This window comes from Clupea harengus, chromosome 4 (genome assembly GCF_900700415.2).
Source record: "Clupea harengus chromosome 4, Ch_v2.0.2, whole genome shotgun sequence".
Classification (NCBI taxonomy): Eukaryota; Metazoa; Chordata; class Actinopteri; order Clupeiformes; family Clupeidae; genus Clupea; species Clupea harengus.
Window position 1 is genome coordinate 17219255 of NC_045155.1, and position 15004 is coordinate 17234258.

A 15004-nucleotide genomic window follows, 5' to 3' on the forward strand; every position below is an offset into this window, starting at 1 on the left:
AGGCTTGACTAATGGACAACCAGAAAGGGAGCGGCTCACGAGCACACTCAGAAGGAGACTAGGCCCTACTCTTCCTGTCAGCCAACCGGTAATCAATATATCTGTTCCTGCCATCTCCGCCATTGACTTCGCTATGGGAGACTTATGAGGCAGACATAATATTTCCCCTTCGTCTCCTTGTTTCTTTCCCCTCCAAAGACTTCTACTGGGATTCCCAAAGATCTATTCATGTGCGTTAAGGAAAGGGGGACTGTAACTATAGTAACCATCAGTAGGAAGAGAGAGTTTCTCATTATTTATTTATTCAAAGTATTAACAGGTTGGGTTTTCATCAGCTTGAGTCAGTACTCTGAGTGTGACTAAGATACTATTAAGAGTGATATTACAGAGAATAGAGTAATAATTATGTTATTGAGTACAATTCATTAGTCAACGATGACTTGCACTTTGGTTTAATCTGACAAACTGGCTGCAGGCCAAACCTGGGATCATAACAACTGCATAGGTACAAAAACCCTCATAGTCCCACCCTCTCAGAAATATAGATATCTACAAGACAACCTGCACACTTTTTGGACAAGCAAAATGAGGACATCAAAACATCCATCACAGATACACATTCATTATAAGAAGGTATGCATTTGTGGAGGTGTGGTCTCATTTGCAAGACAGTGCTCTTCCTGTGTGTGAGGACAAGCTGTCAGGCAGGTAGTACTGGCTGAGGAGAAGTGCAGCCTTTCACTGGGGCTGCTCTGTACAGAATACCAATGTCTGCCCCCCCGCCAGCCAAGCCCTCCCCGCAAGCACACCACCACCAGCCGGCTCAGTAGCTGGGCGTCTCCTGGTCGTCGTCATCACTCCACTTTGCTGTGCCGTCCGTCCCAAAGTATCGGTCCCCAAAGTCCCCTTAAAAAAAAAGACGACATGCTCATAATTCTGCGTTGCAAAGAGGTGAATATTTTACAGACAGCTCTGCTCAGGGAATTAACCCTTTGTTGAACCTTTCAGAAACATCCTTGTTTGGAATAAGTTGAATTCAGAACCACTGAACTGAATTGTTTTTGTAAATAAATATGCACAGCATACTCAACATGCTTTGGGGCAGGCTTGTTGACCCCTTGGACCTCTGAACTCTGAACTCACCTATTCCTGGGATGACCTGGAGAAGGTTGTCTATACTTTTGTCAACGGCGGTGGTGATGATTTTGACACAGGGGAAGGCATAGGCCACTGAATGGACTCCCAGCTCCGCCATCAGCAGGGACACCAGGAGAATGTTCTCCTCCCGCACATCGTGGTCCTGGAGACGCACCACAGGCAGTTAGCACACAGTGCACACAGTCCCAGAGGAGCAAAGCTACACACAGTCACACGCTAGAGCCCCAGGGGGCCACAGCTACTGCTCTTTAAGTCGTCATTCCCAAGACTTTGTTATTTCACTGGAAAGCAACAGCTCCAACTTTTACAATAGTTAGGAGGTATTTCCTGTAACACACAAAACATGAGCATAGTATGATCGAATACTTCTCTTCCCACATCTTGTCTGTGCATGTCGCTGGTCATAGTGACCTAAAGGTCAACGCATGTCCAGACTGCATATCAATTGAAGATCCATTATGATTCACTATCCAAGGTTTCGGAGAAGTAATGAAGTAGTCTTGAGAATCATTGAATAGATAATCCTCAGAGTCATGGTGTCATCATAGTGAATATTACACAATGTGTAATGTGAGACAAGAAGATAAATCATACCACAGAATAAATCTCTGCAAGTTTGCCACTGACTAGAAGTCGTCCACTATTCAGGTGAAACAGAGTGACAGCCTGTGTTTGCTATTGTACAGACAGCTGTTGCTGCACACAGGAGCTCATTAGGGACTTAGACACATGTATAGCAGATGGGCGGCAGAGACGTGACGCACCAGCAACACACGCACAGCCATCATGGCCGCCGCTCCAGTGGAAACGGTGCTGTCCATCAAAATCACATGATCCTCGCCGATGTCTTTGGGCAGGCGCAGGTAGTGAAGCTGGGGGGGGGGAGGAAGAGGATGGTAAAGAGGCTGTTACTATGGAGACAGAGAGAGGAAGAGGAAACCTTGGTCACCACAGAGATGTGGTGAGCACTTGGAACTCCTGGTTACCATGGAGACCAAGTCAAAGGGGCAACAGAGAGGCAGGAAAAGAGGACTAAAGGAGGGAAGCTAAAATATTTGTCACTGTTCATCACTCTAAAATGAAACTTAGTAAAGCTCAGTATTCTTACTCTCTACCGTTTCCACGTTTTGTTGTAACATGCTAAAGCTGGCATGCAGCCACCACCTCACTGAAAGCTAATACTTCTGCTCCAAGAACAAGCAACAGTCTTCTGTCTCAGTATACACACCAATATAGAAAGACTAAGACTACCCAAGTCATAGACAAGCAAAATCTAAATTGGTATGACAACGCCCAAGTAATAGTAGTAGCCTACTCGCAATCTCAAATAACATTTCTCCAGTATGTGGCGTACTCTGCAGAGTATTTCCTTTGAGCCTGGCCACTGGTTACCACTGGTTACCTCTGGTTCTCCTGAGTCCAGGTTGGTCTGGATGAGGATCTTCCCGATGCGGACGTCTTTGCACACGGCCCTAAGAGCAGGCTCCATGGTCTCCCCTGCTCGCAAAATGGACACACCTGTTATCTAAGGGGAACAAATTAGTGTATGAGGCTACAACACCTATTATCAAGACATGACATTCATGGATAGCTTACAGGTGGATGCTGCCTCATCAAGTTCAGAGATTCTAGGCAACTATTTTAGATCCACTGGAGACAAATCCCTTCAAATGACGTAGAAATGGGCACACAATACCCATTAACACACATAAACTTACAAAAACATGGTATCCGACACACACACACACACACACACACACACACGCACACACGCACACACGCACACACGCACACACGCACACACGCACACACACACACACACACACACACAGAGAGAGAGAGAGAGAGAGAGCACTGGACTAAGACCCACCCCTTTTCCATGGAAGCTCCTCCCCTCGTACTCCGGGCCCTGTGGTGTCTGCACAGTGCAAGGCTGCAGAAACCAAAGCGGAGTTACGATCTCATTATGATCTCATTTTCATCATCCTGACCGTGCTGTAACACCGCACTACAACATTAAGTACACTCAAAGCACATGACTCTGCATTTATCTAACAAATTAATTAAAAACATGCATAATAAATGATCCCAGGTCAGCAGAACAATAGCAAGAGCCACTGGTTCTGAGGCTATAATTAGTATTGTGTGTGGTAGAGCCAACTTTGATCTTCTTATGATAATACAGGACCTCGCCGATGGGTGTGAAATATGAGAAAATAGTCTGTTTGATAAGTGTTAAAGAGATATACACTTAAAATGTGCAGTTTTTATACTACACAATACATTACAACAGACTCACGTCCATTAACATTGACAAACATATACACTGGAAACAAAATTGCACTTGTGCAGCCACATGTATACCCACAGACACACACACGAACACGCATACACACACAGACATATTACACACACCTTAGATGGCAAGAAGGTCAGCGCATGCTCTATCAAAAGGCGCATTAGTCTTTTAGAGTAGAAGATAAACTCATCTCGACTAGTCTCCTTATTTCTGAGGACGAGAGAGAGAGAGACACACACAGAGAGTAAATGAGAAAATGTAACTGGTCCCTTATGAGTTGTCATGACAATTGCATCTGCTGAATTCAGTAAGGAAAACGGAAATGTGGAATTTTCAGATAAAATGCAGAGAGAGAAATAAATTTCCTGCAGGAGACTAAAACTGGCCATTGGCAACATCCGAATATTCTTAGAATCACCATAATACAGGTGACTGGCATAACCCTAACTCTTGAGTGTGTATCAAAGGAGATAGTAACTCCTTTCTCACCTTAACTGACCCTCTCAGACTAATGGAAACATTGCATCACAAAGGCAAAACAGCTCAACATAGACATTTAGAACATATAACTGTATATACAAAAAACATGTATAATATTTGGTGTTCATATGATATATATGAAACAATTACTATAACAAATACCCTATATAAGTACATGACAAACTCTGATCTATATAGTAATTCAGGGAACAGGGTTGAAGAGTAATTGTGGAGAGATTTGAAGTAAAAGGTGAAGTGAGAAAGACAGAAAGGAAGCCGGAGATAGAGAGGTGTAGTCTGACCTGATGATGGTGTGCAGGCCTCGCACCTGTGGGGTGCTCTCCAGCACACTGAGGGTCTGGGGCAGGGGCTGCGTCTGCTGGGCCGAGGCCAGAACTGCCCTGTGTGTTTGGGTTGTGTTTTGGGTGTGTGTGTTTATGTGTGTGTGTTTATGTGTGTGTGTTTGAGTGAGTGTGTGTGTGTGTGTGTGTGTGTGTGTGTGTGTGTGTGTGTGTGTTTGAGTGAGTGTGAGAGAGAGACGTTAGGAGAATATGGACATTTGTGTTTGTTGTGTTGGTGTATAAATTATTATGAATTATACATGGATATGAGCGAGTTTGTGTGTGTGTGTGTGTGTGTGTGTGTGTGTGTGTGTGTGTGTGTGTGTGTGTGTGTGCGTGTGTGAGAGAGAGAGAGAGAGAGAGAAAGAAAGAGAGAAAGAGGGAGAGAGAGAGAGAGACAGAGTGTGTGTGGGTGTAGGTGATTGCAAGTGAATGAGTACATCAGAAGAAGAAAACAACGAAGCCATTAGAGACAAGCTCAGAGCCTTGCTTTCTTTTAAATTCCACTGAAAACATCTCACAAAAGTTCTGAAAACAAAATGGGAAAAGGAGGAGCAGGAAACGAACTATCACGGGAGCAGAATGACTCTCCCGGAGAAAGATCTGAAGGCTGAGATTTAATGAGGCAACAAAAGTATGTTTCCATGAGCTGATGGCTGACACTGGGGGAGGGGGAACACAGAACACAGACGCTCAGCAAGGTCTCGTCAACGTCTCACTAACGTCTCGTTGCTTAAGTTATCCTTCTATTTAACAAGTTCAGCTAGTGGATTTCCAAGGGAAGGTCAGCAACAGACTTAAAAAAAAAATATATATCACACAATGAACAATGGGGTGCAAACACAATACCAACTGCTGCAATTACACTGTCTGAGCCTCTCTCAAATCTGAAGGGTGACACTAATGGCCTCCAAATATTTCAACAAAACGTCTCAAAAACACCTGCCAGTAAGATGCTGCCAGGTTGAACTGCCTGGGCTCTCTTTAATGGCATATTCTCTCCACGGAAGTCTTTCTTAGGTGTCTTTACTTGCACAGTCCAATCATATGCAGTCTAGGCAGAATGCTTTCCTGGCTACTGGCATAAAGCCTGTGGCACACCAGACCTCTGGCTTAGGTAAGGGTGTGTTCATGTATGTATGGTGTGTCTCTGGCTTAGGTAAGGGTGTGTTCATGTATGTGTGGTGTGTCTCTGGCTTAGGTAAGGGTGTGTGCATGTATGCATGCTGCAGAAGCCACATGATTGCCTAAACAAATCACTGCGTTTTCTACAACTGGAAGCCCCTCATAAATGTGTCCTTGATTCATTTTGTTGATGTAACTGAAAGCTTATGGGGGAGAGACGAGATGACACAGAGGAGAGGAAGAGAGGACGGGAGGATGGAAGGAATGGTCTACTCTACCTGACACTGAGTTCACGCTGCATTAAGAGCAAGAGAGACAACAAACGGAAAGACAGAAAGAAAGGACAGAGAGAAAAATTGAGCAAAAGATAAAATGACTGGCTGTAAGATAAGAATGTATTTATGCTGTGTGTGTATGTGTGTGTGTGTGTGTGTGTGTGTGTGTGTGTGTGTGCAGGGCTCGCAAAATAAATAAAAAAGCCATCACTATGTTCGAGAAACTGGAGGACTGCATTGTAATGACTGTTTAAAACAACAACCCAACAACTACTACTGCCAACTCACACCATCCTGTTAACTGTGGCCTACGTTAAACTAATCAACATGGAGGGGAAATTTTCTTTAGTTACTTTAGTTTAGTATAGTTTATGATGCTGGAACATTTTTTATGTTTAGTTAGGCATTTTTTACTTCAAGAGCTTACTATTTCACCCGATAGGAAGGTATCCATGACGTCTTATGATAACACAGAAGGTTGGTTTGGTGATGCTATCAATTATAAGCAGAGAGTAAATAATAAGCATAGGAGTTCTCACTCCTTGCAGTGTGTTGCACAGCCAATGGCAACACTACAGTGTGCCTTCCCATCATTCCTGGCGCCCATCCTGTGTCATTGGAAACGCAATGGTTGGGTTGGGGGGCAAAATAGGCCTAGTGACGCCCCTGGATTTTCTAGTGCACTATTTTGCATGGAATGCTGGAGTGGCAGAGGACTCTGGCATCCAACACAACCTGAATAATACCATTTCAATAAACATGTTCACTTCCTCGCAACAAACCATTATGATCAACAACTTGTTAATTCGGTGTTCAACATTTTCCCTCCAAATAGCAAGTGAAAAGAGCAGAAAATGCAAATAAAAGGAGGATTATATTACACTTTTGTGAAATCATTTCTGATTGGTAGCTTCTGGGCTAGCAATTTTGCGAGCCCTGGGTGTGTGAGAGTGTTTGTTTATGTTTACGTGAAGTGCCTATGGCAGCTCAGTGTTTTCTCATGATGCTCCATGCTCACCTCCTCCAGTTGACTGTGAATGTGATGGACAATGAGGTCTATGGCCACGTTGTTTCCCCCACCTGGTGATGTGCATTGTGGGGATGTTTGGGGTTTTGGGTAGGGAGAAGTAAGGAGCAGAGTGCAGAGTAATCAGTAATAATAGGTAATGCTGTAACAACTAATAAACAATAATAAGATAAAGAGACATAAACAAGCAGAAAGTAGTTGAGGATGTTGATACTGGTATTAATACTAAAGTACTACTGATACTGGTTAGTGGCCAAACAGTGAAAACCAAAACAATAGTGCACAGACAACAGTAGAAGTGGGGGAGACTCACCACGTGGCACCACAATGTCAGCCAATCTCATGGTGGGCTCGATGTACTGATCAAACGATGGCTTTACAAACTTATTGTACTGTTTGATAACACCCTCCATGTCCCGCCCACGCTCCATGATGTCCCTCCTGAGCCTCCGTACCAGACGGATGTCCGAGTCTGTGTCCACAAAGACCTTCATGTCCATGAGCTACAAACAGCAGGACACATGTGATTTGGATCTCAGACAAACACACACATAAACTTAAACTGAGCTGCTAGCAGCATCTGCTATAAGAGCACAGAAAAAGCGCAGCCAAATGCAATCCTCCTCTCTCCAGAGTTTCATTTTCTTCAATACGGCCTTCCCTCTCTGCCTATTCTCGTTATCTGCCTCCCTCTCCCAGTATAATTTCTTTAGAGATGCACAGAGGCTTCTCCAGGCAGCTATCTCAATAGCACCAGCCACAGCGAAGAAGAAGAAGAAGAAGAAGAAGAAGACGAGCCTAAATCGAAACAATTTCAAAGGTCTCTCACCTGCAAAAGCTCCTTATCAGCAAAGGACATGATTCCTTCAAAGATGATGACACTGGCACCATAGAGGTTTTTCTGAAAGACCAAAATGAAGTGAGAATTATCCGTGAGTATCCAACTCAAAATGTCAAGTCTAAGCTGAACAGAAATGAGAGGGGTTGTGGAAATTTACATTAAGGAATAAGGTGAGCTGAGCTGTAGGTTTATTAACAGAGGCAGGTCTCTGTCTGACAGAAAACCCAGACAAATATTTGAGAATTTTCTTTTTCTGACACTCACATTGAAATATCATTATTATGAATGTGCAACTCAATGTGCTTTACAATAACAGGAAAGACAATAAAGAATTTAAATAAATAAAATTAAATAAAAGGATAAAATAAGCATAGCTGTTTAAATAAGCATAGCTGTCACAGCCCATACTTCTTTTCCTGATAATGATATAGCAGAAGTGAGGTGTCCTTTGTTGAACACACACCTACACCTACTGACAGCAGTGGAATAGCTTTGGGTTAAAAGCCCTTTAAAAGCCCACATGAAGATAAAAATGATTTATTAAGACGTTTACACAGGTCATACACAAATGTCCATAATTTATTTATTATGTCTGTTGAAATCAAATCTAGTCTATTTTGGCATAAAAAAATTCATGACTGTCACTTTACTTCTTAAGACAAATATAAAAGTATGATAGAAATGCTAGAACGGAAAATATTAGGAGAACCCATTCAACACAGATCTTGAACACTCAACACTCAAACTTAGCATTTCCCCTTATATGCTACACTGGTTTCACAATTGTTATGACTGTTATACGTCCAAAAAATGTTAATTGTATTGTTTTTATAAAATATTTTCCAACATATTTTACTTACATATGGAACTATACTACTACTAATATTCTACTAATAGTGTCTTTAATCCATAGGTGCTAACATGCTATATAAATACTAATGCACTGACCCAGTCCTTCTGGCGGCTATGGGTGGTGAAGTCGTACACAGGGATCTTGACGCTCTTGCCCTGCTTGAGTTTCCTCAGAGTGGTCACCAGCAGCTCAAAGTCAAAGGACCCAGGGTGGTCAAAGTTATAGTCATTACTGGCAGCCAACGTCTGCTCCGCTGGAGACAAAACCTGTGGAGGGTTCAGACAAGATCCACTCAAACTCCACAGCAGACTGCAGTCACACAGCTCTTACTGAAAGAGTAGATTAGATTGAAAATCTAGTTGCCAAAAAGTCTTTAGCGTACTGTGGATCACAATGGAGTCCATAACATTGTATCAGTGAAAAATGTTTTTGGGGTATTTTGGCATTCTGAAAATGTGTGTTATATTTGTATGCGTGTATGTGTGTTAACATAGGAAAGCATTCGGCCATTCCGAGACACACAAAGTACAAGCCACTAATGATGCACTACATGTGTTTTCAAATCCTATCCTTCGTGGAAGTGAAATTCCTTCTTCATGTATCGTGATAAGGAGTGCTGCAAAATCATTGAATTGTATTTTTTTATTTATTTTGTATTCTATCTGTAACCTGTGACTTTGTTCCTCTTATCCCAACTATAGTGAGCACCGGGAGGAATGAGATTTGCTTCCTGTCTGGTGAGCTGTGCACAGAGTGGTATTTAACCGCGTGCTTTCTGCTGTGCTATAAACAGAAAGGAAGTGAGACAGCAGATTACCACACACACAGACACACACACACACATAGACACACACACACACACACATAGACACACACACACACATAGACACACACACACATAGACACACACACACACATAGACACACACACACACACAAGACACACACACACACATAGACACACACACACATAGACACACACACACACACACACCACATAGACACACACACACACACACAGACACACCACACACACACAGACACACACACACACACACACACACACACACACACACACACAGACACACACACACACAGACACACACACACACAGACACACACACACACAGACACACACACACATAACACACACACACATAGACACACACACACAACACACACATAGACACACACACACACACACAGACACACACACACACACAGACACACACACACACACACACACACACACACACACACACACAGACACACACACACACAGACACACACACACACAGACACACACACACACAGACACACACACACATAGACACACACACACACATAGACACACACCACACACATAGACACACACACACACACACACACACACACACACACACACATAGACACACACACACCACACACATAGACACACACACACACACATAGACACACACACACACATAGACACACACACACACATAGACACACACACACATAGACACACACACACATAGACACACACACACACACACACACACACACACACACACACACACACACATAGACACACACACACACATAGACAGGCAGACCTTGTAAAAGGAGTCCATAGACAGCAGGACTACCCAGGGTACATCCAGATCTTCTATGATCTTGTTGGCCACTGTGGTCTTCCCTGAAGCACTGCCCCCACACAGCCCTGCACACACACAGGTAGAACAATAAAGGCTGCAGTCTGACAGCTTCATGCCAAATACGAACTGCATGCATACTGTGCTGCAGTCAAAAGAAAGTCCATCATTATTATATCCCTGGCGAGCTCCCCAAACCTTAAGTTTTCATTTTTTTCTAATTATTACTCTAATTGAGTATCAGACTGTGATGGTGTGATACAAAATAATGCATCACAACAAGTGGTGTATGAAAGTGATTCGGATTCCTTTTTTTCCTCAAGAAACCTCCACAGATGGTAATCGTGCACTCTGCACAGAGATGAGAGTTTTAGGTTCACTGTGTAGGAGTCCATCCCCGGTGCTTCATGTTAACCTTCTCAAATTGCTGAACAGAACAAAGCCTGGGTGGGAAGAAACCCCACGCAGGAGCTCAACCTCCTGAGAACCTCAACACCCCGGTGGGTGAGGCTCCACGCATCAGACATGGGAGGGAACTATAAACAACACTAGCAATGTCGAGCTGTTACACCAACATTCGATCCATATAGTCCCACTACTTATTATTGCTCATCACTTATTACTATTAGTAGACTACATAGGTAAAACTGAATAAAAGTCAATGTAAGCAACATGAGTGACCATATATGTTCAACTGAAAAATACTTCCATTAATATTTAGTGTATACGTGCAGGTGAATCAGTTCTGTGTCTCTCTCCTCCAAACAAAAAGCAAAGCCCTTTGATTTTGGGAGCATCAGAACTAATGGGGGATACAAATGTTGCACACACCGATGATGAAGGCCTCTTTGGACTGGGCTCCGTGCTCGTCGTACCATGGTGGCCGTCCGGCGGTGTAGATGGTGCGCGTGCCGGTGCGGAGGAACGGAGGCTCCGTCTTACTCTGAGACGTGCTCTTCCTGCGCGGGGTGTTCATCGGGGGGAGGAGCCGATCCAGCGAGTCCTCGCCACCGCTACTGTGACATCACAGAAAACAAAACAAAATGATGGCAAAATGTCACAAGTATGGTAGCCATGTGTTGTGGGAGTGGTGATGTTAAATATCAAGGAAAACACATGGACTGTTGTCTGTTCTATCTCCGTTTCCAGTATATCCTTCAAGACTGAGAAAATCATACTCAGCATGAAACAGCAGGGCACCTGTGGTCATCCTGGGACTCTTTCACATGTATACTTCATGAGTGAATAAAGGGCCAATTCCCCTCTTTTTTTGTAGGCAGTGATTTAGTTCGCTCATGCTATTAAACTCAGAGTTGATTGGCAGAAAACATTTTACATGCACCCTCTATTCCTCAACCAAACCACCTCCAATCACAAAGTGCATGTAATTCTGCTTCCAGTGATTCACACGCACCCTCAATCCTGAAGATCACTAAATAACTTTTGATGATGCATCATCAGCATAGTGTGCATCAGTATTATGACCACAATCTCTAAATATAAAGGAGTTCCTGAAGTGGGTCTGTCAATAACCATTGAAAGTGGATGGGTAAGGAATATGATACATAATTCATAAAAAACCTACATATCCCAGGGGATCAGACCAGCAGAAAAGGTCTTTCCATTGAAGATCAATCAAGATGGACAGCTCTCTTCTGCTTATCGGCCTGTGGAAGGCATCCAAAAGATGTGCATCAACTAAAGTGCTCCTCATGCTGGTAGTGAAGCCCGCAAATCCCAGTCAGTCATTACATAATCGTGGCCTGGTTTCAACTGCCACTCACTTCCTGGTTCCTTGCTTTACCCTTCACGTCAAATGAGCTTTACAGTTCGATTAGCTGTTGCGGGAGTCTCAGAGAACACGTGCAGTTGGCAGAGCATAAACAAACAGAAGTTCCTCTGTTCACTTTGATGCAAGACATTGACTCAGAAGACATTGACTCAGAAGCTGGTGATCACACGACTTCTAGGATGAGTATTTCTAAGACCTTACTGTACCCTGAGTACTCTGAACTAATATACTTCAACATGAATAAAGAAAGAAGAATTTGAATCACTCAGTCACTTAAGTCATCTGATCCCTCTGAATGAAATAGAAAAGCTTAACATTCAGCTTTTTAAAAATCTTTATTTTCTGAAATCTCTTCCATCACTATTTTGAATCGGTCTTTGCTTATGTTATGACAGATAGGGTACACTTTGACTATAAGATGGTCAAAGGTAGAGCACAGTTGAGTAACAAGCAAACTTCTTCAAGAAACATAGATATTCACATACCCTCCATAAGCATGCAGTGCCCAGCCCCCAGATATCCTAGCACTTGTGTAGTCGGGTAGTGTGGTCATATCTGCACTCGAGTAGGGCTGCCGACTGCCTTCCATCTCCGACACACAGCAGTCCCAACAAGTCAAATATCCTCAACAGACCCGGCCAGCAGATCTCCAACATCAAGTAGAGAATCCCCAACAAAACCCGTCCAAAGTGGTGTCACCAAGAGACAAATGGCAAATAAAAGTCCAACTAATGACCAACAGGAAGGAACAGCCAGGGGAAGAAAAAATCCTTATCTTTCAACGAATGCCCTGAATCTGTTTGACATTTCACCTCAGACACAGCAACTCTTGCCCTTTCCTAATCTCCCTGTCTCTCCCTATCCCTCTCTCTGAGATAGTGGACTCCAGGCTCCAGTCCTGCTGCCTTCCTCCTCTAATTCCCCACCTTCCCCTGGAGCCTGTGGGAGTGAGATGGGGCTTAAAAGGGATCGGTGGCGGGTGATAAGTGTTATAAATAACGACATAAAGGGGAGAGAACATCTCCTCCTGATCCTCCGTGTGTGGGGTGGGTGTGCGCGCGCGTGTCTGTGTGTGTTGTTAGCATGTGTCTGACTGTGTGAGAGAGAGAGAGAGAGAGAGATAGAGAGAGAGAGAGAGAGATAGAGAGAGAGAGACAGAGAGAGAGAGAGAGAAGGGGGGCAGTGTGAAAGTCAGTGAAAGGAGCAACAGGGCGAGGGATGAGACATCCAAAGCTACAGGGGATTTTTTCTTTGTCTGAAGAAACAACTATAACCCTGTAGTTAACCTAATTTCAAACATTATAACAATACAGCAGAGTGTCAGGGGTTTCTATGCTATTAGCCTACTAACAACTAGGCTAGAACAGAACATTACTATTATGTATCTCCTCTGGGTCAGTTTATGCATTGTACCATACTGTATGTGAGATAGAAATGAGATGGAAATATATTGCATCTTCGTGCAATGATACAGGCTTACAGCCTTCAGAGAAATGTTCTTTTCAGCAAAACACTAAAGGTCTTTAACCTTATTTGTCAAGTTCATGGTGAACATTTCTCATCTTGGAGATGCTGTTGTGACGACCTGCGCTCTGTCAGCTGCGACACACCATAGTTACTAACCTCTCCTGCACGACTCTCCCCTCTCACCTATGAGAAGAGACTCGTATGGCAGGAGATTGCCCTCTAGTGGACCAGTATGGAACACACACTATAAATCAGGTATGGCTGATGCAGGATCAGGTATTTAGAGCAGTTACTGCAGGATATGTACAGGGGTGGGGTGAGGTGGGGGTGGGGGGGTTGCCACTGATCCCAGACCAATACGAAATGTAGGTAGGGCCAAAGGGAAGTCAAACAGTCTGACAGTGAAGTCAGATATGAAACACAGGATCAAAAGGATGACCACACAGCGAAGATGAATATCTAAACTAACCACTTATGACATTACAACAGTCATGATGTACAGTGAGCAAAGTACTGTAGTGGCCTAAATAGAAAGAGATGCACCTACATAAAATTAAATAAATCAGTCAGAACTAAATTAGACAGCAAATACTTGAAATGTGCATTAAATGGAAGCAGGGCCATTTAGCAGGGGACATAGAGGTGCACTTATCACATGCTGTCTGTTCCTGGACCCAGACACAGTTGCCATTTACACTAATCCTATCCTATCCAATATAATCCTATGTGTGGCGGGGTACTATTAATGATACACGTATTCTGTCAAGGATACTTGACACATGAACTTAGTAGCCTATGTTTTAGGTCAATGAATCTAAATTATAATAGGCTAAACTGCCATTCTGTAAAGGCAGGTCTACTCTCTCTGGTGTAGCTACCCAATGAGGTACAGTCATGATGGCACTGCAAAAGCTACAAGACACAACTCAAGTCATGCGCAGTCAGAGTTCCACAGCCTATTACCAATCCCTCTAAGTAAAACGGACTCGACCTTATGAGAAATAAATAGGTTGCATTGTTGTGTTCTACAGAAAAATGTACTGTCAATGATATTCTCACCTCACAAACTGGTGAATTATTCTGTCAGTCATATCATAGTTTTGAAAAACATCACGCGGTTACAACCAATGACTCACGGAGCATCGTCACAATCTCGCCACAGGTCGTAGTGGTGACCTTACTCGGCTACTTTGATGGAAGAGTAAATTATCTGTTGTTCTGCATGAGCTACATTGAATACCTGTCTGTAACAGAGGAGCCTTTCTTCCCACTGTCCATCTGCAGGATGCGACATTCCCTGTAAATCCCCGACACCGCCATGAACATACTGACATTCGGCCGCGGTACTCCAAGTGCTTTCTGGGAAATGTAGTTTATAAAGTCACAGGGCCAACCTGATAGCTTGATCAAAGATTTTAGAATACAAACCACACCTACTCTAATGATCTCTGGACCTCTACTGATCTCTGCAACCTATTGTTCACGCCTTGGCAAAAATGCCATATTTTTGGGACCACATCGTGTTGTGAGACTAACATTACATAACACAGGCGGCTGGTGCCAGAACATCCTTGGCTCCCAGATTTAGGCCTACATGCAAAATTCACGACTTTCTCTATGTTATTAGATAACTTCACCATGTTTCTATAATGTCATATTAGAACAAATTTGAAAAAAAAACCCATTGAGTTTAATCAGTGAACTGCCATT

General features: G+C 43.3%; 1 protein-coding gene across 7 annotated transcripts; it reads right to left on the bottom strand.

The window, feature by feature from the left end:
* Positions 1–282: 282 nt before the first annotated feature.
* On the bottom strand, positions 283–14675 carry uckl1a (uridine-cytidine kinase 1-like 1a). Of its 7 annotated transcripts, none has more exons than XM_031566457.2 (15): positions 14535–14675; positions 10867–11048; positions 9997–10103; positions 8495–8665; positions 7535–7606; positions 7019–7208; positions 6697–6758; positions 5682–5698; positions 4240–4338; positions 3574–3667; positions 3029–3091; positions 2561–2683; positions 1923–2030; positions 1144–1300; positions 283–906 (listed from the first exon to the last, which is right to left on the bottom strand). In XM_031566457.2, exons 1-15 carry the CDS (start codon positions 14618–14620, stop codon positions 824–826), a joined length of 1614 nt encoding a protein of 537 aa, XP_031422317.1. In that variant the 5' UTR covers positions 14621–14675; the 3' UTR covers positions 283–823. The 7 variants fall into 7 exon arrangements, with proteins under 7 accessions (XP_031422317.1, XP_031422316.1, XP_031422319.1 ...); XM_031566456.2 differs by having other exon boundaries at positions 10867–11051; positions 14535–14674; XM_031566459.1 differs by lacking the exon at positions 14535–14675 and adding an exon at positions 14354–14524.
* Positions 14676–15004: the final 329 nt, after the last annotated feature.

Bases quoted from the DNA above. Each gene is read 5' to 3' on its own strand.
- uckl1a (XM_012834499.3), bottom strand. From the start codon at position 12,416: ATGGAAGGCAGTCGGCAGCCCTACTCGAGTGCAGATATGACCACACTA. The intron at 10,104-10,866 runs GTGTGTGCAACA...GTGTGTGTGCAG, and splicing joins CAAAGAGGCCTTCATCATCG to GGCTGTGTGGGGGCAGTGCT. The intron at 1,301-1,922 runs GTGCGTCACGTC...GTGCGTCTCCAG, and splicing joins TGGCTGTGCGTGTGTTGCTG to GACCACGATGTGCGGGAGGA.